The sequence below is a fragment of the Nymphalis io genome, chromosome 1 (genome assembly GCF_905147045.1).
Source record: "Nymphalis io chromosome 1, ilAglIoxx1.1, whole genome shotgun sequence".
In the NCBI taxonomy this organism is placed as follows: Eukaryota; Metazoa; Arthropoda; class Insecta; order Lepidoptera; family Nymphalidae; genus Nymphalis; species Nymphalis io.
In genome coordinates, this window is record NC_065888.1 from 1,241,141 (window position 1) to 1,268,138 (window position 26,998).

Here is a 26,998-nt window from a genome sequence, read left to right on the forward strand (position 1 = left end):
AGTGTAATTACAGGCACAAGGGACATAACATCTTAGTTCTCAAGGTTGATGGCGCATTGGCGATGTAAGCAATGGTCAACATTTCTTACAATGCCAATGTCTATAGGCGTTGGTGATCCCTTACCATCAGGTGGCCCATTTGGTCGTCCGCCTTCCTTTTCTACAAAAAAATAAATAAATAAAATACACTTTATATACGTAAGGATTGAAAATTAAATTCTACTCATATTCAATGGTATCTTTGCTATAGATAGTGATGCAAGATAAAAAATTTATACCATTAATTACCCTAAGAAGTTACCCTAGCTCCCTCCCCCATTCGACCGGAACACATCGGTATTAAGTATTGTTATCCAGCAGGGCCACCTGCCATGGTAAAATATTAAAAAATGTAGAAACAAGCCCGCTTATTTGTGCGACTTAAATATTTGTTGTACAATAAAGTTAAATAAAATATTATTATATACATATATATGTGAAAATGTAAATAATTACGACGAATACTGTTACTTTTTTATTCATCGAGAACATATTGGCTGCATTTCACGCTACACCGCGTCGCTAGAGAAATTTACGCATATGTTAAATGGGTTCTTTAGAAAAAAGCATTTTTAATTAATTATTGTTGTATTTTTATATAACCTTGTGTTTTATTTAAATAACCTGGCGGCAGAGCTTCATTCGGCTCTAATAATTTTTTTTTATGATAAATTGTTTTTTTCATGAAATATAAATAAAAACTAAAGCTACACTTTAAAAGTAAAACCTTACTTAAACACAGAATTTGGTCCAAATCGTTAGGCCCGCTTCTCCCAAATACACAAAATACATATATAATAATTATACTTATTGTAATTGAATTTCATTATTAAAATTACAAGTAACGATATTAAGCATTTATAAGAGCTTATAATATTTCAAGTGTACATTTTAATTTGGATTTTATTGTTAAAATCGCTCTACAAGAGAATTTATTACAGATAGCAGTTACTCAAAAACTATAGTTTCATAAATAAAATATACGGTACGGAGTTCATATTGAATAAATCGAATTAGTCACCTGTATACACTGGTTACCATCATTGATCCCTGATAAAGGGAGAATTTTAAATTAGGAATGCATGAGCCATATCGCCGGCTGTGACGCGATGACAGTCAGTTCGCGCCAATACTCGATTCAAAACACTGGCCGCTGTTGTGTCTGTTGTCACATTTCGATACAAAATAGTTCTAATGATTTTTAATCTGCTTTTGATGTAAAACTGTTTTTGTGTGTGTTTTGTTTTATTAGTAGTGTTGTGTTAAGGAGGATTATCACATTGAAAACCATTTAACATTAGTTGGTAGGTACGTTTTTTTTATATTGTAGGTATATCATAGAAAAATACCATAACATAAAATGAAAATTTCAAGAAAGCTAAAGTTATTTATAGTAATTAATGTGATACTAAATTTGTTTATACGTTCATTAAATATATATGAATCTCTTGTATATATTATGTGAGATGAGTTTATATTAATATAATAAAAGACCCTTGAGTTTAATCTTATCATTAATATCGGTTTTACTGCAAAAGATAATGATTGCTCACCAAAAAGGTTAAACTAATTATTAATATTTATCGTCATAAACTATAACTATAAACAAAAAAATATTTTAAAAGTAAAATATCGTATTTTTTGTGTGCAATTATTATTATTTATATTACGGGTTAGAATACTACAACATACAAAATAAAAATCTATTGTTTTTTAATTATGTGTCCAGTAGATAAATCGATAGTACATTATTCGTTTAACTAATATAATTGATCAATCAACTGCGGAGTACGAATAATGATTACGAACATTATAATAAATATTAATGCCGTATATACATGTTGCAACTTTCATTATACCAGATGAATTATCATCGCGGTCGACTTTTGGCGGTCAGTCATGGTCCGCTGCCCCGTTGTCAAAACTGTTATCGTTGGCGTAACGCAACAAAACAATAGATTCACATAGTTTTGCATTAGTTAATACGTACTTACCCATACATAGAACACTAACCCTAAAATGACCCACTGTTTGGTAAAGGTCTTTTTTTTTATATAAGTTTTTGGACGTTATTCTGATTCGCTGCTCCATTGCAAGTTGGTTGATATAACTGTGGCACTATTCGATATTCATCTCTGGTATTGAAAGATGAATTTAACGTAAACCAGAAAATCCCAATAACTTCTCTCGGCCCGACCCGGCGGAAACAAAAATTGTCCCGATGCGCATTAGGACCCTTATTGATTCGTCTTGATGAGTTTTATATCTCGCAATAAAACACTCCATAGTTTATTCTTATTTTGTGATATAATAATAAGATTGTGTATCGTAAATGAAATAATAAAAAACTTTGCTATCGCTATAACGCATGCAACGATACTAAAGTAAATTTAAAGAAAAGATCGCATTAGCTATAATGCTCGAAGTACTAGTATATTATTATACAAATAATTCGCTTGTGTAACTTAAACAATCAACTCTGTGACTTAGCCGAGATCTTATTTATTGTAAAAAGATCGCTTTTAATTTAAACACGATTGTGATGTATGTGTACGATCGTGACACGTTTCATGTAAATCCCACCATTGGCATCAGTGCATTGTAATTATGCTGTAGAATTTGCAGTCAGCGCCCAAGTAAAAGTCAATCGTATTGTTCCGTTGTAACAGCAACTGCGCACCAAAAGATGTCTTTTTCTTTTTACTGCCATTACACAATACCGTTTTCAATTTTCTACGGCATGTCGTCTTTTGATAAAATATAGTAGTTAGAAAATATTTAATCATACAATTTAACCAGAACTTTATTTTAATATATTTACAATACAAAAATGATATAAATGATGCTCACTGATTATTATCATACATATGTATATTATTGTATCGTGGTATTCATATACATCTGATTGTTGAATATTACATCTTATTTTTTATCATCTCGAAAGAAAAAGCCTACAGCTTACTGTAAAAAAGAACCAGACTGTATATGACCCATAACTAGACCTAGGCATCCTCCATTGAAAAGGAATTGTCGAAAATAATAATAAAATGTTGTCGAAAATATTTACTAAGCGCGGACAAATACGAAGCAATCTGTTAGTTCCTGAGAGATAAATATGACCAGATAGATTAAACATGACAGCAGGCTTTGATCATTAACTACACGTACCATCATAATTTATTATTGATAATATTATTTCTAAATTCCATAAAATGATTCCAAGCAAACAAAGAAAATGCAAAAACGTCAGAAAGCTGTTCCAATATTTATATCAACGAAACATCGGAATTTTGCACAGAGATCTTTTGGTATGTTAGTTTTTGATTAACTCTATAGAAGGACGAAGGTAAACGGGCGGTAAAGAGACGGAAAATACAGTTGATGAGTGGATGGTACTTATGTAGTCGATATTACAACAAAGCTCTACCACCAAGGTGAGTTCGTGCCACCTGACGTGTATAAACGCTTAAAATCTATCTCGTGCAAAGCTGTTAGTCTACAACCAGCTGATAAATCCATTACTGTATAGGACTAATGCAAAATGGTAAAAAATACTTTAATATTATAACTAAGAAAACTTATAACAAGTTACTAGTCAGAAATAAATCCAACTGCAACACGCTAATAAAACCTTTTTATTTGCTCTAAGCCAAGAACGTACATCTCAAAGACACCATTTGCTGAAAAAGGTGTGTTAAAATTTAATCCACTGGTAACAATAATCACTAAGCGCGTGACAATGGGCAACGTTTTTATATCCCTCGGTCCACAGGACATCCGCTTTCCGGGACACGTGCGTTGCGTCCTGTGGTTCAATATTTATGACCTAACCTTATTTATATGCCCATCACGTTTTAAGACCTAGACGCCTATGAAGACTAGGTAAATGTAACTAGAATTATTTTTACTATATTTATTAATAAGCTTACGCTTGTATCACAAAAAATAAAAACATGTTAAATATGTTATATTATGTCAATATTATTCAAGGAAAAGTCAAGAAGTAATACACATATACCATAAATAAGTATAAGGAAATAAAACATTTAAAACGCAAAAAAAACCTCAAAAATCAACTTGTTAAGCAATTTTATAATAATGTTCATTGTTATTCAGTAGTTTTATACTCCAGTTATTATAAAATAAACACTTATTCTAATAATAACTTTAATTAATACCATATAATAAAAATTAAAATAAATAAATATTAAAATAGATTAGGAATCATGGAATTAGAGAGTATTTTATATTGTGTGCGTTAATAAAACGCCTGCAAAGAGGGCCCTGCGACTATATCGAGAGCAAAAACTTGTGTCACATACATTGCTATAATTAAAACAGTTTTCATTTTAACATTCTAATCCGTATGGTAGACCTGTTAAATAAACATTTAAATTGAGATATTTCTCTGAATTGACGTATTTTTAAAGCATGCTTTAACTTTAGCTGATAACCCTTTTGTCGACAAAGAAAATTACAAAAACTAAGGCAACTAGAAAAATATTTTCTATTTAGAAATATATAATATAGCTGAAATGTATACGTCGAAATAGTCCCTTCATTACTAGACCCATTAATTTTACTAAGGATATACGCATTTCATGTATTACAACAACTTGCATTTAAGCAGCGTGGTGGAATAAGCTCCAAACCTTCTTAAAAAAGGGGAAGGGCTTTGCCCAGTATTGCGACATTCATAGGCTGTTACTATACGCATTAAAATAGCATTTCAACGTCCGTTTTATACAATTTATCAATAATCATTACATGACATTATATATCAAGTTTGTTTCTTAAGATTTAATTTTGGTATTTTATCACTGATTTGCTCGATTTCACGAAGGGAAACGAATAAGTAAAAGATAAAATCTAGTTATATGTATACATAGATATAACTTCGCATATATATTTGTATTATATATTATATTTTCATACATATTAATCATATATTTCCGTATATAATATATTGTTAATGTTTCACTTTTTCTTTCCACTCTGTTTAATTGCGGGTGATTTGTTTATTGGTGGGCTAACTCTATCGGAAGGTGGATTCGGTCCCACGGGTGGCGAGGACACAGGGGTGATATCACCCACAGCTAGATATTTCAGAATAAGCTCCAAACCTTCTCCTCAAATAGGGAGAGGAGGCCTTAGCCCAGCAGTGGGACATTTACAGGCTGTTACTTTACTACTTTAGATATTTCTGCAGTTTCGTTTTTAGATCCAAGTAGATTTTATTTTCATGATTAATTTGAGGCAGCACGGATAATCTTTTGTCAACATCCTGTTGAATAAAACATGAAATTACGAGCAACGTATAAGAAAAGGCATCATACTCCAATGTTGCTCCAGTATGAGCTGTTGAGCTCCACACTGTATTCCTCGTGAAGTTCTCCTTCATCGTTTGAAGAAGATTTATATACATTAATTAAGCCAATGAAAATTCGACTAAAAATAAACTTCGATTTAATGTGTATATACATAAATTATGTTTTGATAATATGTAGAGTATGTGTTTTCTGGAGGTTTTTATTTGCTTTTAATTTGACGAATAATAATTCGCTGAGAAACCTATAAATAAACGCAAATGTATAAATAATATAATAATAAAAGATTTGTATGGATAGCAGCAGCTGTAATACTTTTAAATATTTGCTTCAAACTTGTCGAATGGTAATTATAACAATAATAGATACATGTTGGTAAACATTGCGTGCAGAATTCGCAATAATTTGAGGTCCACTGGTTGAATATTATCGAGCAAATAGTGCATAACTGATAAGGCACGATACATCTAGGTCAACATAAATAATTATTTAACTTTGCCGATAATTTTAAATAAATATCTCATCTTTTGAGATTGCGATGATGACCCTTAAAACTCTGGTATTATAGATAGCACGCTATTTGGTAGAAATACCTGTCTTTGTATTTAAATTGTTCCTTTTTCTATTTATTTGTACGTAGTGATTTAAATAACACTGGGTCAATTACCCCTGTACCTGAATGCGTCAATAATAATTTGTGAACGGGCGGCATTTAGCCAGACAGGTTTATACTTCGTGTTAAATGCCACCCACTGACAATACCAGTTCAAATCAGTTCTAGTCGGTTATTTATTAACAAACACAGATATTTTAGAATCGTTTTCACTTTTACATTTAAACTCGTCGCTTAAATCCGTTCGAGATATTGGAACTGCCTCTCTGGTTAAGCGGCTAACTTATAAGGGTGTAGAACTTGAGATTCTGGGTTCAATGCCCGGGACGGGCCAATAAAAAGGTGGCTCGGAGTTTGGAAGGTGTTATGAAGGACAGTGTTTATAATTGCATCGGAAAGTAGGTAAGGACCACTTTTTGGTCTAGCGGATTTGCCGTCCAATATTATTATGAGAGTAAAATAATAGATAGAACTCTCGTATTTGCGCAAACAGTTATGCATTTCAATATATCCTGCGCTGTTGGCTAATCTTTTGACAAAGATTACTGTGATTAAAATAAGCCAAGAGAACATCATCATCTAATTAGATCTCCATGCATTATATCATCGACATCATAATCGTATACTGGCAAGAAATATTTGTGTCAACAAGTAGTGTGAGTATTTTACGAAAATGTTTACGTCTTGTAAAGTTCAGGGATATGTATTCCATATATACAAAACATCCATACTAACTAGTAACCTTATATCCATACATAATGTAACATAGACTTTCTAGTAGACACAAAGCATTTTTTACTAAAAATATTTGTCATAATTACCTGCTTAATTACAATAACGTAGTATGTTTTCTTGTGTTCAAATTGACCCGTTGCGTACACATAAGTGGGCATGCTAAAAAGACCTTTTAAAATACCATTTTCATCACACAAGTCGAACTGTGTGAAAACTCCAAGCCGACACTTCTTTCGTATATATTCGAGCATTATTCGAACCGGACAGTTTGGATTGACTAACAATAATTTCTCAACTGAGAGATCTATTTCGGAAGAACTTCGCCTCACAGTCGACAGCTCCGGTGCGTCCTTGTATGCGATGTTAATGAACATAATTGAAATAAATTTTAATTACGTTTTTTATTTTCTTTTTTATCGCTTTGGATACAGCGGTGTCAGTCAAGATTTTCAATACTAATAATAACAAAGTAATTGCGATTTATTTAAATAAGATTATATACTTTTGACGTAATAAATGACGTTTATTAACATACAATGAGTTTACAAAAAAAGGTACCGACTCTCGATGCAAAGAGTATGTAATCATATTTTGTCTAATTGTTAGTTTCGAAAACAATGTGTACATAACATTTGTTTATCATATCAGACGACAAATAATAATGTCATAATGTTCACAAATCTATTTTTGATGTTGAACAAAACACAATTTCTGGAAATCTTAGTTCTTAATTCCAAGGTAACACAGAGATACACAGGTGTATAGAGGTATACACATATACTTCGACCTATCAATCAATCGACCTATCGTCAATCCATCTAGATTGACGATACGTTGAAGTTGATCAACTTATCAATCTACTCGGAGAAGTTACGAAATTTGTTAAACCTTGACCAATTCAACTAAATATACTGCATGTATGTCTTCTAATTTATACGTAACATTGCCAGAATATTTTGCGTCAGACTATAACTAATCCGAGGCATTTTAATAAATAGTTTTCGCTAAGCGAAAATTTTAAGAACACAAATCTATTAAACTAGCTTCGCCTGCGGGTATGGGTGTGAAGTATGACGGGTGGGGGTCTAATTGTTAAATAGTCTATGTGTTGAGTCAGGGTAAGCTATCTCTAATTTAAATTTCTTTGTAAATACAGTAAAGTAAATTGGTGCATTCGCAATGTAAGGGTGGATAATATTTCTTACCACTTACCAGTCCACTTGCCAGTCTGCCCACCTAATTCAACAAGAAAGTAGGGTTAATTTGCATGTTACGACATTTTTTTTCTTTTATTTCCATTTTTTATTGATTACACTAAAGCAAAAAAAAATTATATCCTTTTGTTTAGGAGAAATGAACGATCAGAAATGTTTTGTCTCTGTCTATTTATACATAGATAACACCGATTCTAACTTGACATTACACCAAGACCTCTTTTTGCGTACATAAGCCGGAAACAGTTTATACTTAAATTAGATTTGAGACTGATAGAAAGGCTTAAGTCGCAATGCAAAAACCAAACATATTAGAATAAAATTTTAAGTTGCACGAAAAATTTAAATAATCAAGTTGAGATTTAAAAATATTTAAATTAAATTTTTTTAAGTCCCACGTTCAGAATTAAATAAATCAAAGAGAAAAATGGGATATGTTCATTTAGCGAAAATTGAAATATTTATGACCAAAAATAACACAAACTGAATATGTAATATGAATAAATTTGAAATATAAGAAAAAATACAATTAACATAACGATTAATATTGATATTGAATTTGCGATGGGCTCGATAATGAAAATCAAAGGTCGCCCCATGACAATGACAATGTATTTTTTACACCTCAAGTCCACAGATAAACGTTAACAACATATAGAAGTAAAAAAACCCTGTCAATTTTTCCTCATTCGTTCCGCCTCCTCTTTATTTTAGAAGAAGGCTTCGAGCATATACTACCACACTGCTGCATTGCGGGTCTGTGGATACATATATGGCGAATTTCATCCGCCACATACAGGTATTTCTTTCAATGCCGAGCACGAGATGAATTATAAACCACCTTGGGAACTAAGATTTTATGTCCCTTGTGCCTGTAATTACACTGGCTCACTCACCCTTCAAACCGGAACACAACAATATCAAGTATTGTTGTTTTGCGGTAGAATATCTGAAGAGTGGATGGTACCTACCCAGACGAGCTTGCACAAAGCCCTACCACCAGTAAGCCCTACCACCAGTAAAGCCCTACCATAATAATGTAATAATGTCTTATCACGGCGGTCAATCTCCAAAAAGCTGCGTAGAAAATATAACAGTTGAATACGACACGACCTGACGGAGATCAGTTGCAGAAACAACGGCTTTACGTGCTTCCCAAGGTTAAAAGGTCATTACCCAATTAACAGAAAAACCCCACGAATTTTTTATTGGCTCGATCTGGGATTGAAACCAGAATCTGAAGCCAATCAATAATAAATATAATAAAGAAGTAAGCCAATAAGTCATCCCCTTAGTACCGGCATTCCCGCTGATTAACGTCATAATAAGTCAATAATTCAATATGTCTTAATTAATTTAATCCAACAGAAGTATTATATATCGTTAGTATTTTTAGAATTTCCGTTACAACTACGGAAACCGAGTGTTAAACGCTTGTTATCAAAATCGATGTTTCAAATAAAAAAATAGGAGCCTAACATCAAATTTGTAAAGCATATTGAATGCGTTTAAACATTGTCTCGCCGTAAAAAATCTTCAATGATTCGATAATTGAATTGTTCATTGTACAGTTTTTCTAACGGAAATCAGACGAAACCGGAGGCGAAGTGAATTACTGTGGATTTACAAGTTAGGTACATTAGTCAGGCATGATTGTCGATTTTAGAAAAAAAAAATTTTTTTTAAACTGTAGGTTAAAAAAAAAGTGTAAGTGGTGGATTTACAGGCAGGCTGTGTAAGCCTTGAGTGGTAGATTTGAAGGGATCTGACTAATTTAGAGAACATTTTTTACTAGGTTTGTAAAACGGAATTCTGATGCCCTCTAGAAAGTCTTCAAGTCTTGTGACAATTTTTCCTGTTTTGCTTTCATTGTACATTCAAAATATATAAAATATTTTTGTGAAATTTAAACTAAATTGCTGATTTATAAAAACAAACTAGCCATATAGGTACTGGCAATTGTAGAGGTGAAAGGCGACAAAAATTATATTATAGCCCTGGAAATATGTAAATCCGCCATTGAGTAAGTCAAGTAACAGCCCATAAATGTCACAGTATCACTGCTGGGCTATAGTTCCTCCTCCTCCTTTATCACCTGAGGAAGTTTGAAGCTTTTCATCCGACACAGGTTTTCTTTTAGTGTTTTCCTTCGCTGTCTATCATAGACAGATTTTAATAATAAATATCACAGTTGTAATGTCAATACGCTTTAAAATAGTACTTACGCTTTTCTTATCCTTTTGTGAATATAAATAAGGTAATAGCACTTTTTCCAAGCTTTTATTAAACTTCACCTGTTAGTTTTTGTGGGTCAGAATTTTAAAACTAAATAGGTACTAAATATTTTAATTTTCTGCCAAGTAAATTGTTTTTTACATATAATAATAACTAGAACAATAAAAGCAAATTTACTTCGAATAGCAATTCCATTTACGTAATTTACTTAAACTATAAATTATAAGACCCGCTATAAACGGTTTTATGAATCTATATTAAATATTTTATTTCATTGTGTTGTATATATTGATACAGATGAGACCAATAAGTCATGCATTACTACAGTTAACGTTGAAAATCGACGTGAGTTAAGGGTTAAAAAATATATCGTAAACCGCACAAAGGTCGTCGCCCACTACTCACGCTCAGCCTTGACCGCAAAACAGTTGCATTCACCCGTATTTCAACGTTTCTCAACGGTGGATCTAACTAAAACGATTCATATTTCATAAGAGTGCGTTACAACAGCGCCGGAGCTGCACCGCTGCGCATTGCGCGCGAGCCGCGAGTCGCGAACGAAAAGCATTGCCCTAGCGACACGCCGAACATCCGCACGTACGTGAACAAGAACAAACGAATTACAAATAGTAATTATTCGAAACACGGAAACTATTATAACAATCGAGTTTTAAAAATCGAAAACAATAATGTGATAAAGGGAACGCCACGAAATAAGGATGTTATTTATATCGATATAAAAATCGATAATGGCGCTTTCCATATCGAGCATAGTCACATTTAGTGTCGCGGCATGGCCGCCCCCGGGACCGACTCCGACCTCTTTTCAATTCCACCATCAGGGATCGAATTTCGCAATTTTTGTCGTATTCTTCGCGCTTTGTATGATGGAGGTTGTGGTCTTGAAGATTATAACCGAGGAACAGTCCAGGGAGCAATCGACTAGTGTTACATCGATGTGGTTCGACATGGACGATGAGTGATTACAATGATGGACGGTGTTATAATAGTGATGTGATTTATCCACTGTTTAAATATAACGATTATTATATGTACGGGTAAAATAAATTAGTTATAAGGGAATGCATCTTCTTTTTTAAGTCTTTAAAATAATACCAAATATCTTTAAATAAACATCAGAAAATTCGTGCAATTTTTTTAGTATTTACAATAATAGAAGCATCAATCGGTTGAAAAAAACAAACAATAAATCAATTTTGTCTACACGCAATACTTTTGTATAAAAGTACTTGACTGTAACCATCCATAACACAACGCTTACGTCTCTACGTCTATATTTTTACTTTTGTTGGTGAATTGGAAACACATTCTAGAGAACTTTATATTGGCATCTAATTGCCATTCATTACCAAATATTTGACATAAAAAAACACTGGTGATGATTCTATTACGTACATTATTTTGTATGTCTAAAATATTTCTAGTTATGGATTACAAATGCACTAAACTAATTAGATACATACCTATTATTGGAAATTAAAATATTAGCATTTATTGCTTGTTTTATTTGACATTTGTTTCGTAAACCAAATGCCGTGTCGTATTATTTAACGATCACATAATTTGTGGTATAATGTTGTATTGTTATTAATTATTATTACATTTATATTAATTTCATCTGTATATGTATAGGCAATAATAAAACTGCAGTATGTTTTTCTTCTCTGTTTGTGAACTGAGTTTTTTTTCTGATGACTTGTAAATTTATACATATGTTTTAAAAATTGACAATAATTCGTCCAGTTGGCAAGTGATAATTGCATTAACGATCTTGTCGAAAGCTCATTTGCATGTCAACTCACATAGACTTTATCTCTTATTTACTTCGGCTTCTCCTGCATAATTTCTCCTGCATAGGGGTGAAAGTGAACACCTGCCGTGTAGGTTATAAAAATTGCCTATATCCTTCTTTGGGGTTCGTAAGTACATATCAAAGACAAAATTGGTTCAGTTGTTTAGCCGTGAAAGCATAACAGACAGGCAGATTCGGGCCAGTTGGCGTAGTTGGTAGCCTTTAACGCCGATGGTTGTGGGACCGATTCCCATTCTGGACAGACAATTGTGTGCATAAACATGTCTGTTTGTCCTGAATCTGGGTGTAATTATCTATATAAGTATGTATTAACAAAACCAAAGTAGTATATGTAGTATAACAGTTGTTTGGTTTCTATATTACAAGCTCTGCTTAATTTGGGATCAGATGGCCGTGTGTGAATAATGTCCTAGGATATTTATACATTATTATTATTATTAGTTGTTTTTGCATTTATAATATTAATATATACTTCCAATAAGCGTGTCTTATGTTGTATGAAAATTATATTTTTAATCATTTTTTGCAAATAAATAGCTTTTAATTATGCTAATTGATATATGAATATGACATGATAAGGATCAGGATAAATCAAAATGAATATTTGTATGTTCGTCCACTATGCATTCCTAAGCCATTGACCCGATTGTAATAAAAAATTGGTGAGTTATTTTGCGTGAGCCTGAGAAGGTTTCTAGTCCAAAAAAAAACAAGAATATTGTCATAGTATGTTTGTCCTTCAATATAATCGTTACATGCAGACCAGCTAATACGTAATAAAATCCGATATTTAAAATATAAATGTATTCCTTTAAACGTTTTTAGATCCAAAAATTAAAGAAAAAAGCCTAAGTGTTTCACTTGTTTTTCTGACAGAACATTCTAGCAAAAACCAGAAATTATCGGTTTCAATGTGTATCACAGTATTAAGTCATTAATATTGTTATTGAAAATATGACTACGATTTAATCAGTAACGGCTCTAACCTATAAGTGTTGTTTAGGAAGTAATTAGTTTAACATAGTTGTGTCTTCCTCTTCTGAATGTCAAATCAAAGATGACAGAAAGAGAGAAATCAATGTTAAACTGAAGATAAACACTTATAACTAAACCATTGACCTCTAACAGTTAAGCGTTTAAGCTAATTAACGTTTCTTATAGAAGCATCAGCTCACTCAAATCATCTTCCGGGTTACGGCAGGAACAAAAGAACGACCTTGTCATTTGTTTGTCTTAACTATAGTTTATCCATTGTTAACTAATGCTTAACAATAATTAGTTTTCAATATCCTATTAAAAATTGTTTGCAAAATATTCATGAGCCTAATACTTATGTGCGAGTAGCTAAAACAATCTTATGAGTCGGCGTGTGACGCGTAACACTCTCGAGGTGACCCTGTGGCGGCTGACAATAAAAATAAACAAATAAAATTAATAATAAATTAAAAATATAAGTAGGTATAAAGGCGAACATTATACAATATAATTTATATTACTATTATGTAAGCATATAAACATTTCAATATACTATTCAAAATTGTGTTAAAATTAACAAATAAGTTGTAAAGTTTCGAGACTATTATTTAATTTTGATCTAACGTAGTTTCGACCCTGACCCCTTGGTCTCTTTTACAGGTTAAATAATCTTCCGCTTTGAGGGTAAAATAATATTATTAATTCCTTAAAGCTGCTTGGTGTCATTACATATAACAAAACATAGTACTCCGGCGCGTCGGTCTGGTGTCATCATCATCCTTTTCTCCTCCGCTGCTGGATATAGGTCTCTCCAATGGCACGCCACTGAGCTCGATCTTCAGCTTCATTTAAGATGCAAAAACGTGGACACTGTTTGTTTAATTTAATGCAATTTCATTTACATATGTGAATTGTATTTAGCCCATTTTATTAATAAATCCAGTTGGCGTTTTATTGATTATTATATTATATATATTGGATAAATATAATTATATTATTATTTATAATAATATAAGTATATTATTATTTTGGATATTAATCCATAATCTTGTTACTAGTTAATTTAAATTGGACGAAAATAGCACTTTATTAGAGTATCATTCATATATAGCATTTTTTTATAACAATAAAACAATAAAATTAAAAATAAATCACTTAGTTAACGCTTTAATGGTTACTGTAATTTTATTTTTTAACATTTCTTTGAGAGTCTGTATAACACATTTATAGTCTTGTTATAGATTCAAGAGTATTTTTAATGTAATTATGTTTGTGAATAATTAAATTGATTTCATTACTCACCTGTGTTGTCAACCGACCTTTTTTTTATAGAATAGGAAGGCAGACGAGCATATGGGCCACCTGATGGTAAGTGGTCACCAAACGCCCTTAGACATTGGCATTGTAAGAAATGTCAACCATCGCTTACATAGCCAATGCGCCACCAACCTTGGGAACTAAGATTTTATGTCCCTTGTGCCTGTAATTACACTAGCTCACTCACCCTTCAAACCGGAACACAAAAATAACAAGTACGGCTGTTTTCCGGTAGAATATCTGATGAGTGGGTGGTACCTACCCAGACGAGCTTGCACAAAGCCCTACCACCAGTAGACTTACGGTGATATACTATTTTGATGCGTGTATTCTTGAAATGTTATAATTATTATCGTCAACATCGCATATTTCTCACATACTGACATGTCAATACCGTTTTCTGCGGTGAATTTCGAGTTTGCGCTCACAGAATAGCCCTAATTTTAAATGATACGTTCTTGTAGGTTTACCCCATACTTGCTTAAGCCGTCAAATTAACAATCAGTATAAATATCAATTTGATACGTAAATTGAAATAAAACAGTATTCAATAATTGATTTAAAATTACTATAAATAAACCTTAAACAAAAACAAATGTAATTTAGTTTTAGAAAAATCTTCATGATCTAAAAAGTATGGACGAATATATCAATCAATCATTACAAGGATGGCAATAAACAAAAGGAGAAATGAAATAATAAAGTTGGTATATGTTGGTGGATATAATACAATATAATATATAGGCCTCTGCATCTTTGACAGATGATTTAAGCGGCAAAACACAGCGTCAACGTCTAGCTGTAAGGCTTGTGTTCCGTTCACCCAGGCGGAACAAGTTAACGCTGAGGCGGATCAGTACCTTATTGATTGGGGGCTGGCCGACTTAAAGCACGCGGTAACTGATCAATGGATCTACGATGGATCCTCCTACTGTCAAGAGTGACCCCTGGCGTTTGCACTTACGCCTATTCGTGCTGACTTATAACCGGTGACTGCCACTCTCCGTGTTGTTTTCCACCTGCAAGACAGGTGAGCGAAGTGTCCTCTCCGTGGATGCTGCTACGCCTGGGCCAGGCGACTTTATGGCAACACGGGCTTGCCCAGTACCCATGCCACCCTCTCCTCCTCCGCAGCAGGATCCGCAGGAATGACGAGTCAATACGTGTGGTGCTGGTTTGGCCGCAGGCTTACGCCTAAACGGAGGCACCGCTCCGGGCTTAATATTAGTTTTCCTTCTTCTTTGGCGTGACGCTGGGATAATTTTCGGAAACAATGTATCAAGGAGAGGGGTGAGGATACTGTGATCACGGAAGATACAGGAATGTGACACTAGTGGCTAGAGCGGTCCGGGGTCGCGTACCCGTAGTGATTCCAACCAGCTATCGGACAGATAACTGGTAGATCCACCCTCTGGACAAACAACAATATAATATACTCTATAATAATCGAAACACATAGATATAAGTAGACTGACAACGTGTACGCTTTTTTTTAGATATAGGAATATATAGAATAGGAAGGCGGACGAGCCTATGGGCTACCTGATGGTAAGTGGTCACCAACGCCCATAGACATTGGCATTGTAAGGAATGCTAACCATCACCAATGCGCCACCAACCTTGGAAACTAAGATGTTATGTCCGTTGTGTGTGGTGGTACCTACCCAGACGAGCTTGCACAAAGCTCTACCACCAGTATTTCATGATGACTGCTTGAAAAGTTAAGCCGTGAAAGCATAACAAACATACAAACTCACTTTCTTTGAATATGTGGGTAATCTTATGTTAAACCGCCAATGCACTTCTTAAATATTCAAGTTGCGGGAGTTGAAAACAAATACCCTTGTTTTTAGTAGTAAAGGTTATGTTTGTATGCATTTCTTTTGATAAAATTTTACTTGTAACTTTGGTTAAAACTTTTGTAACGTTTTATTTTTCTCTTTCTTTTAATATACTTAGTCATATTTTTGTATAAATTTGTCATTGAGAAAATTTATTTCAAAAGATTTCTGCTTAACAGATTAAATATTCACGGACAAAATGTGCCGGATATAATTTTAAGAATAAAACCTCTTTTGCATTTTCATTAACAAATTCGTGAAGTATTTAAACTTTGTTGTATTTTTTTAATATGTTTTAATGGTATGCATAAAAAGATGATGATTTATTTAATTCGATAGAAAAAGAATTTCCTGCTTTTAGCGTAACCTTGAGAAAATTAAAAAATGATTACCAGATTATGTTATCTTTATAATTTTTAAGCAAACATGTAGTATTCGAAATTTAAAAAAAAAGTATTTAATAAAATATTTATCATGATCATATTATTCTTGCAGAGATTTTTTGGTTCGAATCGTTACCACGGTATTCTCACTCGCGGCGACGACGTTCGCACCAAGAGCGTTCTCACCCTTGAGACATCCTTGTCCTGGGTCCTTAGGTGAAAACTCAGTTCCACTGTCAAGGGACAATGGCAGTTACAATTTGAAATATAAAATATTGATCATAGTTTTAGTTTCAAATGTTGATTACACCGAGAATAATCTTTTTTTTTGCGATCAAATGGGCCACCTGATGGTACGTGGTCGCCCATAGATATTAGTGTTGTAAGAAATGTTAACCATCGCTTACATCGCCACTGCGCTACCAACGTTGGGAACTAAGATGTTATGTTCCTTGTGGCTGTAATTACACTGGCGCACTCACTCTTTAAACCGGAACACAACAATATCAAGTACTACTGTTTTGCGGTAGAATATCTGATGAGTGGGTGGTACCTACCCAGACGAGCTTGCACAAAGCCCTACTATCAGAAGTAAAACCGGCGAGAAGCCTAGTTTTGACCTACTGGTAACTCGCATCTTCAATTTCTTTAATTTTACATTTCATATTTAATTAATTACGAACTGGTAGAGTAGATTTTGAAAGGCACGGGAGATTTGACACTGCCATCATCCAAACTTCGATGATGATTTCTTGACAGAAAACCCACGTTTTTTATTAGCCCTACCCGGGGTCCGAACCCAGGTCTTCGGAATCTGTATCTTTAAATAACAACAAGGTGAAGGTGAAGGTTCACTGAACCGTATCATAATATAAAACATCCAAACAGAACCGTGATCTGAACGTCGCCCGTTAACATTTTATTCTAAATTTCATAAACCATACATTTGTCAATAAACAAGTGTCTATGTGGAAAAAGTTCTCGTCGACCTTGCGGTTGTGCTCCGTGCTACTGTCCCAATCCCGGCTAAAGCAGCATTGCGATTGGGCAAGCTGTTGGGCAAGCTGAAACCTACATAAGGAAAGTAAGTTGCTAGAAAACTCAGTTATGAACAGAAATATCCTTTGCCATATTAGCAACCATATGCTAAATTCCAAACTTTTTAGTTTATTTTATTATATTATAGATTGTACAAAGTATAATCATGTAATATTTTAATTAATCCAACTAAGTACTCAAAAAAATATGATATAATTTATCAACTAAGTACGACGAAATCATGTCACCGTTATTATTTACCCTCGAATCGAGTAGTATTGCCTGTATTTATCCCGTGATTAACAATAAAAACGTCTCTTATAGGGTTTTATGCGTTTTTCGTAAGTAGTTTAATTTAAACAGGTGGCTTCGTTTTTTTAATAATGTGGATTATTATAAAAAAATCTAATAATAAAAGAAAAAAAACTGTATTATATATTTTTTGAAAACCTTTAGTATATGTTTATGTTTTACATAAATACACCATGCGCGTTGCATTTCATTATTATTTCAGTGTTTACTGTTAATGTTAACGCATTAATACTTCCAACTAATCGCTTCGCTTGTACCAACCAGCGAACTAATATATCTTCTTGCATCACTATAATAATACTTATCTAAGTTGCAAATTGTTGCGAAAAACATCGAGGTTTTGTGAAACATGAGCTTAAATTAGCTTTACAATGTTTTAAACTTGTCGGGATTTTAATTAATTTATACAATATTATCGGAAACTTACAAATTTTACAAGATAATTAATACCATTTATGTAAATATGAAAAGAAAAACGACACGATACTTAGAGGCAATGCCTGTAAATGGTCTACTTCTGTGTAAAGTCCCGGTCACGATTATTCGACCGTAATTTGCATGCTTGTATGAATTTAAAATTGCGAACACTTTTTTTTTGTACTCTTATTTTTTTATTAAGAACTCTAACGTTCGTCAATAGCTAACAAATATAAAAAAAACAAGAAAATCTGTTGACAAACAAAAAAAAAAATACTGACCTGTGTTAGTAGGTAGATTGTTTAATAAAAACCATATACCATTTAATAAAAACCATTTTTATTGGAAAATACTCCTTGTATTTAAGAAATAATAATGGATAAGGAGAGATACGTTAATATAATCCAATTTACCATGAAAACTTGTAAAATCAATAAAATATGAAAATGTAACTGATGCTGTTCTTGTTTCATATTTTGTTGGTTGTATCTTTTTTGCATAGTTAAAAAAAAGACAATTTTACATTAGATTAGACTTTTAAAGCCTTAATATTGTTTTAGTGACTTAAGACTGCGTCTGTTGTAGTCCACTCAGTAAATTTAAACTTTGTATTGTTAGAAAATTGCTAGAACAAGCATCACGATATAAATTATAAATAATTATTCAAATATTTTTAATATATTAGATTTTTTTCGTGTATTATCATCCAATCCTGATATATTCATTTCAACTCACTCTTAAACTCAACATTTTACTCACCAGGAAATTATATAAAAATAAATTATTAATTTCCTCCTTTACAGACATTGATCAAAGCGATTTAATAAAAATGTGATAAGATAATGAAGAAAAAACCGGCATAAGAAGTTTCCAGACGGCTGCTAGTTTTGAAAAATGTTGTAGCAAATAGTGGACTGTAATTCGAAAATAATGCTAATTTAAAGATTATATATTGAATGTCAATTGCTTTAACGATGCAATGAAACCAAATGTCGTGTATCGAATTATGCTTTAAAGAAAAAAATAAAATAAACGAAACTAAAGATGTGTTCATCGTAATTGGCCTGTTTCCATCGACGAGATATTTAAGATTTTTAAAAACCTTAAAAAACTCCATTATTGCTAATCATCGAAATTAAAAATCAATAGAATGCTTTTTATTGAACATTTTATTGGACAATAGTCGTATAAGAAGCGTTTTTATCCTAATCAAGGGATAAATCCAGGCAATACTACTCGATTCGAGGGTGAATAATATACGGTCACGGTGATTTCGTTGTATTTAGAGGTGTAGATGCGATAGTGACCGCTGTTTACTCGCAAACTGCGCATAGCATGATACACAACTGTGTGCCAAAACATAAGCGCACAGTTTTTTCTCTCACTCTCATAATCCAATAATGAGATTGAAGCAGGAGCAATGGACACATAAAAATTGCTTAATATTAAATATTAGTTGTTTTTTTTTAAAGTTTAATCCAGCATTTCTTCATTTGACTAACCCGGGGCTTGTATAATAAGCTAACCAATAGAACAGCGAGGCACTCAACTTACTAACCAACATATTTATACTACGAACATCTCGAATGTGTGGCGCCGGAAAAACAACGTTATGTAATACAATGTCAAGATCATGTACATTGCGTAACCTGTAGTCAGATATATTTAATATAATAATAATAAAATACGATTTATGTGTCAATACAAAATGAAAAATTAAAACCCGTAATACAATTTTGCAGATTTTATGCGTTTGTTTTCCAACCGATAACCGATTAAGTATTTATAACTTTTATCGTCTGCAGAAATGATTACAAAAAAAAAGAATGTACTTAACAAATTTATTTATTAATTAAGATATTTAATATCTACTATTATAGAGTAGTAGTAGGTAGTAAAGACGTGTTTAGTGATTTTCAACATGACAGCCTAACTCCATTGAACTGCGACCTTTAATGCATTTAATAGCCCGCAACCATCCCTACATGCCATCCATCACAAGCGAATTTTGCTATTTTACTTTCAAATTAATCACCATTATAGCTAACATAGAACAACATGGGACGGTTTATACCAAAACACTTAGCACTTAGAAACAATCACACAATCAGAAACGAGTGAGAGTATTTCAAAGCACGCGAATGTGTTTTAAGAGTAAAGCATATTAGTTTCCAAACACGGCTTCGCCCGCATGGCCCACACGGGGGTGGGGGTATAGCGCAATTGTTAGGTACACCTGAAAAGGTGTATGAAAAATTTCAAGATGATCCAGTTGAATAGTTAGACGTGATAGCGTAACAAACAAAGAAACTTTCGCATTTATATTTTAGTAAGGATTTATTTGAATAAAGAACTATGATGTAACCGTATAATTTCTCATATGGAATAGATATCTCCTATACAAAAGCGTCAACTTTTGATCCCACAAACAAATATAATTTTTCATTGTTCCAAAGTTACACGAACCCATTTTTAATGGCCGACACGTGTAATGATATCTTATTAAAATTCATTATTTTATCGTGTGCGTACCACAACAACGCCGAAATAGAAATACGAATCAAAAATGCTATAAGAACTACCTTTGTATCTCACAAGTGAAATGTTAATGCATGAATACTTCCAAACTACTACTACTGCTACTGTTTTGTAAATATAGCGACTTATAAATAAAATGAAGAAATAGATATAGGGACTTAATATATTTTAACATTTATTACATATTACTGAATTTTCATGTGCTTAATTTTGTGTTTATAATTCATCTTCTTAAAGATGAAGAAAAACATCGCGAGGAAACCTGCATGTGTCTAATTTTACTGAAATACTGGTACATCTGGTGTATCTATGTAATTTAAAATAACTGTTCACATATAGAAATATTTTCTAATGTTTTTTTTTTTTTTTTTGATTTTGATTTTTAAATTTTTTTATTGTGAAAGATCTAACTTCATATTCGTATTTACAAAATAAACGCTTTTGCAATTGTGCTGAAATAATTAAAACAGTGCAATACGAAGCTGACTTAAGTTTACTACCATGTGTCTAAAAGTCATAAGTAACTCGAAATCGGATATATTTCATATATTTCTTTTCTTATTTTATATATTTCTTTAACAACAAACTATACATTGGCCTAAAAATGTGCCGCAGTATAACTAATAACCTTTCAGTATATTACAGAATAGTGTCACGATATGTTGACAACAATGTTACATATGTTTAGAATAATATAAATAATTTAGATAAGATCAGCGACGTATAAAGTAAAGTTGAACTTATCAAAACACACACACCAGCACGCCACATACAACACGCTGGTACACCAACCTCAATCAAAATAATATCCGTGCTTTTTGTTTAGATACACAAAAAGCACGGATAATACAAGGTTTGTGACACTTTTATTTACAATATCTAAAACAGTAACTTTACTGTCGAACATTTCAATATTAGACTTTTTAACTTGTAAATAAAATTTCGTACAATAGTTTTTATATAATGTTACATTTATAATAAAATATATCCGATGGTTAGTGCGTATGTATATCCTTAAATAAAGAATATTGTTCTCATAATAATGTTTCTCGATGTTGTGAATAATTGTGATGAAGTGGGATATCCTTTTTTTTCACTAAAATAAACATGGAGTAAAATCTTGGGACATTATTCACACACGACCATCTGATCCCAAATTAAGCAGAGCTTAACAAGAGATAATACAACATTTGATAGCTTATAAAAAGTAAACTTAGAACATAAGGCTTCCGACTCGCAAAGATAATACATGCTACCTGGGAAAAAGTATTCGTTTCTACACTAAAATATCTCATTCTTAGATTTAAATTTGAAATATTTAAAAAGAATAGCACATTATTCTTATATTTTTATTATTTAAGTAATTAAATATATTTAATAAAATAAATATTTGATAATTACATTACACCTTACTTTTTTTCACAATGAATTTACAAAGCTATGTTTATAATTTATAATATAACTAGACGGATGGGCAAATGGGTCACATGATGTATGTGGTCACCACCGCACATAGGCATTGGCGCCGTAAGAAATATTACAAATCATTAACTTCAACTAATATGTTACGTCGCTTGTGCCCGCAGTTATACTGGCTCACTCATTACTTCAACCGGAAAACAACAGTACCAAGTATTGCAATTTGGCGGTGGAATATATGATGAGAGGGTTCTACCTACTCAGGTTGCACTACTCTCTACCGCCAAGTAGTCTTTGTTCTTTATAACCACTACAGTCTCTTTTCCGTCAATTAAATTACAAAGTATGATTGTATTAAATGTTATACTAAATGAAAATGATTTAAAAAACAAAAAAAGTATGAATATAAATAAAGTATATAATCAGATAACCATATATTAAGTTAGCACACTTATGTCGTTTTAATCTGTTTTATAGCAATAATGATTCCTGGCACGGACAGACGGACGTTTGTGTCTAAGTGCGAGGTGAAACAACTATGTCATTGTCAGATAGCTTGAGCGAAAGTTATTAGCACCTTACAATAATTATTACTATCCGAATTGTTTATTGTTTTGCTAAGTATATAACATTTGTGTTTATATTATTTCGCTTCAATATTTCGAGCCAATGATTATCAAAAATTTTTTAGTTAATCCAATTTTAAAATTCCTCGTTTATATATAAAAAAATTTAGTAGCTATTACGATTATTTTTTGTCAAGCAACTAGACAGTAAGTTACCCAGTCAATGTTGTGCTTATCTGTAATTGGCATATATACCATATAGATGTTACTTAATTGTTTTAAATGTTTATCACATAATGTTAATCACATAAATAAATAAAATTGCCTTCCTTAATTTTTATACGACCTTAAAAAGGTCATCAGTTTAGCTTTATTTTATTTTTGTTTGTGTCTGTTCCTTAGTGTTCGCTGATTGATTAAATCAATGATAATGGTTTTTATATTCGATAAGTTATAATTCAAGTGTGGTCCCACATTTATAAAACAAATATCTAACCACTGGCGCTGTCTAACTTAATTGAAATTAAATATGACTAAATAGATATTAAACAAATAAATAGATACAGTCTATGTTTAAATATTAATATCTAACTTAAATTAAATATTATATTTTTTTTTATTAAAATGCATTTAATATAGTTCTAATAAAAACATTAATAATTAATACAGCAAATAAATATAACGAAAGGGCCGGGTAATTAATGACTTCCAAGCCTTCTCCTCCATTAGGAAGGGGAGAGCCTTAGCCCAGCGGGGAGTGATTTACAAATTGTTTCTTTATATTCAATTCTCAATCAGTTTTGCAAACGTGTTTGAATGGGCTTCCTACTAATCAATTATTTTACCCTGCGGCACCTTAATACTTGGTATTGTTGTGTACCAGTTTAACGACGTACGAGTGAACCATTTCCTAAAAACAAATCAACTAAATTTTTAATGTTGTACATTACATGATAAGCAACTTAGATGGACTACATGTACGCAATATTATGTTGTACGTATACGGTTACGGTAATAAGGTTACTTAAATAGAGGTTCCTTTTAGATAGTGGTCCTTGCATTATTTAATTAATATTTCTTTTGCCCATGTCAATGAGCGGTATGAATATTAGCATACTGCATACCTATTAACGTTTAACATTCCTGTTATAGAAAAAAACAACGAGATGACAATAAAAACTATTTTTATAATAAATTAATGAAAACTAGTATTCGTTTATACTTACAGAGCTAGGCTAGGGAAAGATTAAATAAAAAGACGGAGCGTGAATACAATGACAGACATTTTCCTTTTAGTAGAGAGAGTGACACTAAAGAGGTTTATCGTCATTAAGTTCGGACTACGTTCATATTTTCAACATAAATAAGTCATACAATATTACTAGATTCATTTGTGAACTCGATAATAATAAATCGAGAGAGTTCCAATAGTAGAAGTCTGATCTTAACGCACAGGTTGTGCAAGGCGTGTGCCAACATAACATTCGCCGTAGCTACTAGTTACTCAACCATTGGTAATTTCCGAATGGAAAAAACTGATTATATACTATGTTAACGTAAGGGCATGTTATATATTTGAAGGTAAGTTCGAATATGGAATGCAATACCTTCTGTATTTTTAGTAGGTACTGTTGATATTCACATAGTTCATGAGTTTCTAGTTTCCTATCAGAAATATTTTTTTATTTTTTAACAAGCGAGGTCGCACCAAGAAGTATATTTAAGTTTTTTTGTACAAATTACAGTACGTACATATGCATTTTAATTAATTATAATTAAATTTATATATCCTGCACGAAAATTAACGAACTGCTTTCAACTTTTTTTCGATTTATATAAATAATAAATATAATATAAACATATACCTTGACTGTTTAATATATAATACTCGAGCAGGCTCATAAAAACACTATTAAATTATTTTATAGCATCAAATTTAACGTAAAACTACCAACGTAAAGAAAAGTTAATATATTTTTTTATTTTATTCACACAACGTCCTCAAGCATTAATTTATTTTAGATGTTGCGATAACAGTAAATTGCTTCGTTTTATGATTTCAAACATCCGCGAGTCATCAAATAATCCCATCAAAAACATAAACGTGAAATGAGAGCCAAGTTCAATATTATTATATATGGCTTGGTTCTTGACTTCAACGACAAAAGAAGTGAGATCTAAATGGGTGCCAAGTTCAATGGTCAGTCCTGAAATTTATTTAGACCAACGTAAATATTTTATAAAAACTTAAAATATAATTTTTCTTATAACTTAGGATAATATATTGAAGCCTAAAGTCTGACTTGGACACGCTACCGCGTGTCTAGATTGTTCGAAACGTGTCAAATAGAAATATCAAAATTTAATACATTTTTGTTCCATTCACTTAGAATCTATAAATCTAATAATGTAATTTTTTAAATTAGTATTTAATTTAATTATTGAAGTAATTCCAATATCATTGAGGATAGTTGTACTAGCGCCTAAAGTATGTGCGAAATATCAGTTAATTGATTGATAATTCAAAACGGCTTTAAAATGCTGTTTCATTTGGCTCACACACTATCGTAAAGTTAAAAAAGTTGTTACAAAATTACGATAGACCATATCTGTATATTAAAATATTTATATATTTTTTAATTGATTTAAATAAATTCATTTTCCGCGGAGAAGCCGAGATTAACCGACAATCTGCTACATGTAGGTATGTAAAGCTCCAAAAACTCCTTTTGAGGAGAATCAAAAGGAGAGGAGCCCTGCTGAGGGACATTTACAGGCGTCAGACTGACTCTTTACACATTATTAAAATATACGTTAATTACATTGTTTCTTTCTTACAACGATATATATATTTAATAGGCTAATATTTAATTAAACTTTATTTTTTATTACAGCGACGGACGAAAAGAAATAAAGCGGCAATGCATCAGAACAAACGACCATCACATATGTGGTAGATGTGGCGGTGACCAGCTTGGAGGTGCGGTTCCTTGCATCTGTCAAAATTACGAGTAAGCTACTCCATAGTTCCACTGTAATATACAGCCTAGTACTGTTCGCCCGCGGCTTCGCCAGAATATTAGGTTAGGTTGTTATAAAAAAGTAAAGCCCATCTCCTTAGTTGATATTCGTAATCGGTTCAGTCTTCTAGCCGTGAAAGCGTAACAGACAAGCAGAGATACATTCGCGTTTATAATATTGGTATAGATTATAATTGAAGAACAGAACTTCGGCTGATTAATTATTACATAATTGTTGATTGGTTGATTGGTAGTAGTATTTTATGCGTTTTGTTAATAGCTCTGTTATATTATGCATTATAAACAGTCCTTGATTATTTTATTTTTTTATAGAATAGGAAAGCGGACGAGCATATGGTTGATGGTACGTGGTCACCAACGCCCATAGACATTGGCATTATAAGAAATGTTAACCATCGCTTATATCACCAATGTGCCACCAACCTTGGCAACAAATATCTTATGTCCCTTGTGCCTATAATAACACTGGCTCACTCACCCTTCAAACCGGAACACAACAATACCAAGTACTGCGGTTTTGCGGTAGAATATCTGATGAGTGTGTGGTACCTACCCAGACGAGCTTGCACAAAGCCCTACCACCAGTGAATATAATCTCTATTTATAATACAACACTATTCCACTTAACTAATTGTATCCCTTATAAGTTTAATATACTTTAATTTGACTTACAAAGTTTTGATAACAGCTTCAATTTCAAATTTAATCCGTCATATAACCAACCCATATTGGATCACGAACAATGCGTCAATTCAATACTAAACTTGTCTATTTGTCTTTCCTGCTCCAGTGATTAGAATAGACTATAAATGGTTTGTCTGCTTATTAGAAATTATATGTTCAAATAATAGCAAATATTGTAGCAAAAAAAATTGCCTTATTTTTCTACCAGGCGTCCTTGGTAAAGTATTTTTCGTTGACTTTCGTCTTTTCAGTATTTGACAAGTTATTTTTTTTCAGATCTATTAAATTCGAATCAGGTGCTTGGTTTTTGCGGCAAGTACAACGAGCCATCAGCCTTATGCCGTGGTCTTTTAGCACAGACAGACTGGAACAAATTGGTGAGTAGCTGAAATGTTTATATAATGAGCGACTAGGTTTTCTGGAGTTTGTTTTATAGATCTGATCACAGATAAAATATTACAAAATTCGCA

At 32.3% G+C, this 26,998-nt stretch overlaps 1 protein-coding gene across 3 annotated transcripts in view; it reads left to right on the plus strand.

Annotated features, from left to right (window-relative positions):
- The window catches only part of LOC126771079 (uncharacterized), a 92,470-nt gene that overhangs the window by 3,828 nt on the left and 61,644 nt on the right, over positions 1–26,998 (plus strand). For all 3 annotated transcript variants that reach the window (XR_007669512.1, XM_050490783.1, XM_050490814.1), the window contains exons 2-3: positions 25,698–25,814; positions 26,805–26,905. Coding sequence is in view for 2 of the 3 variants with exons in the window: in XM_050490783.1 (XP_050346740.1) it covers positions 25,698–25,814; positions 26,805–26,905 (218 nt within the window). In the remaining variant the exon portion in view is untranslated. The remainder of the gene's footprint in view (positions 1–25,697; positions 25,815–26,804; positions 26,906–26,998) is intronic.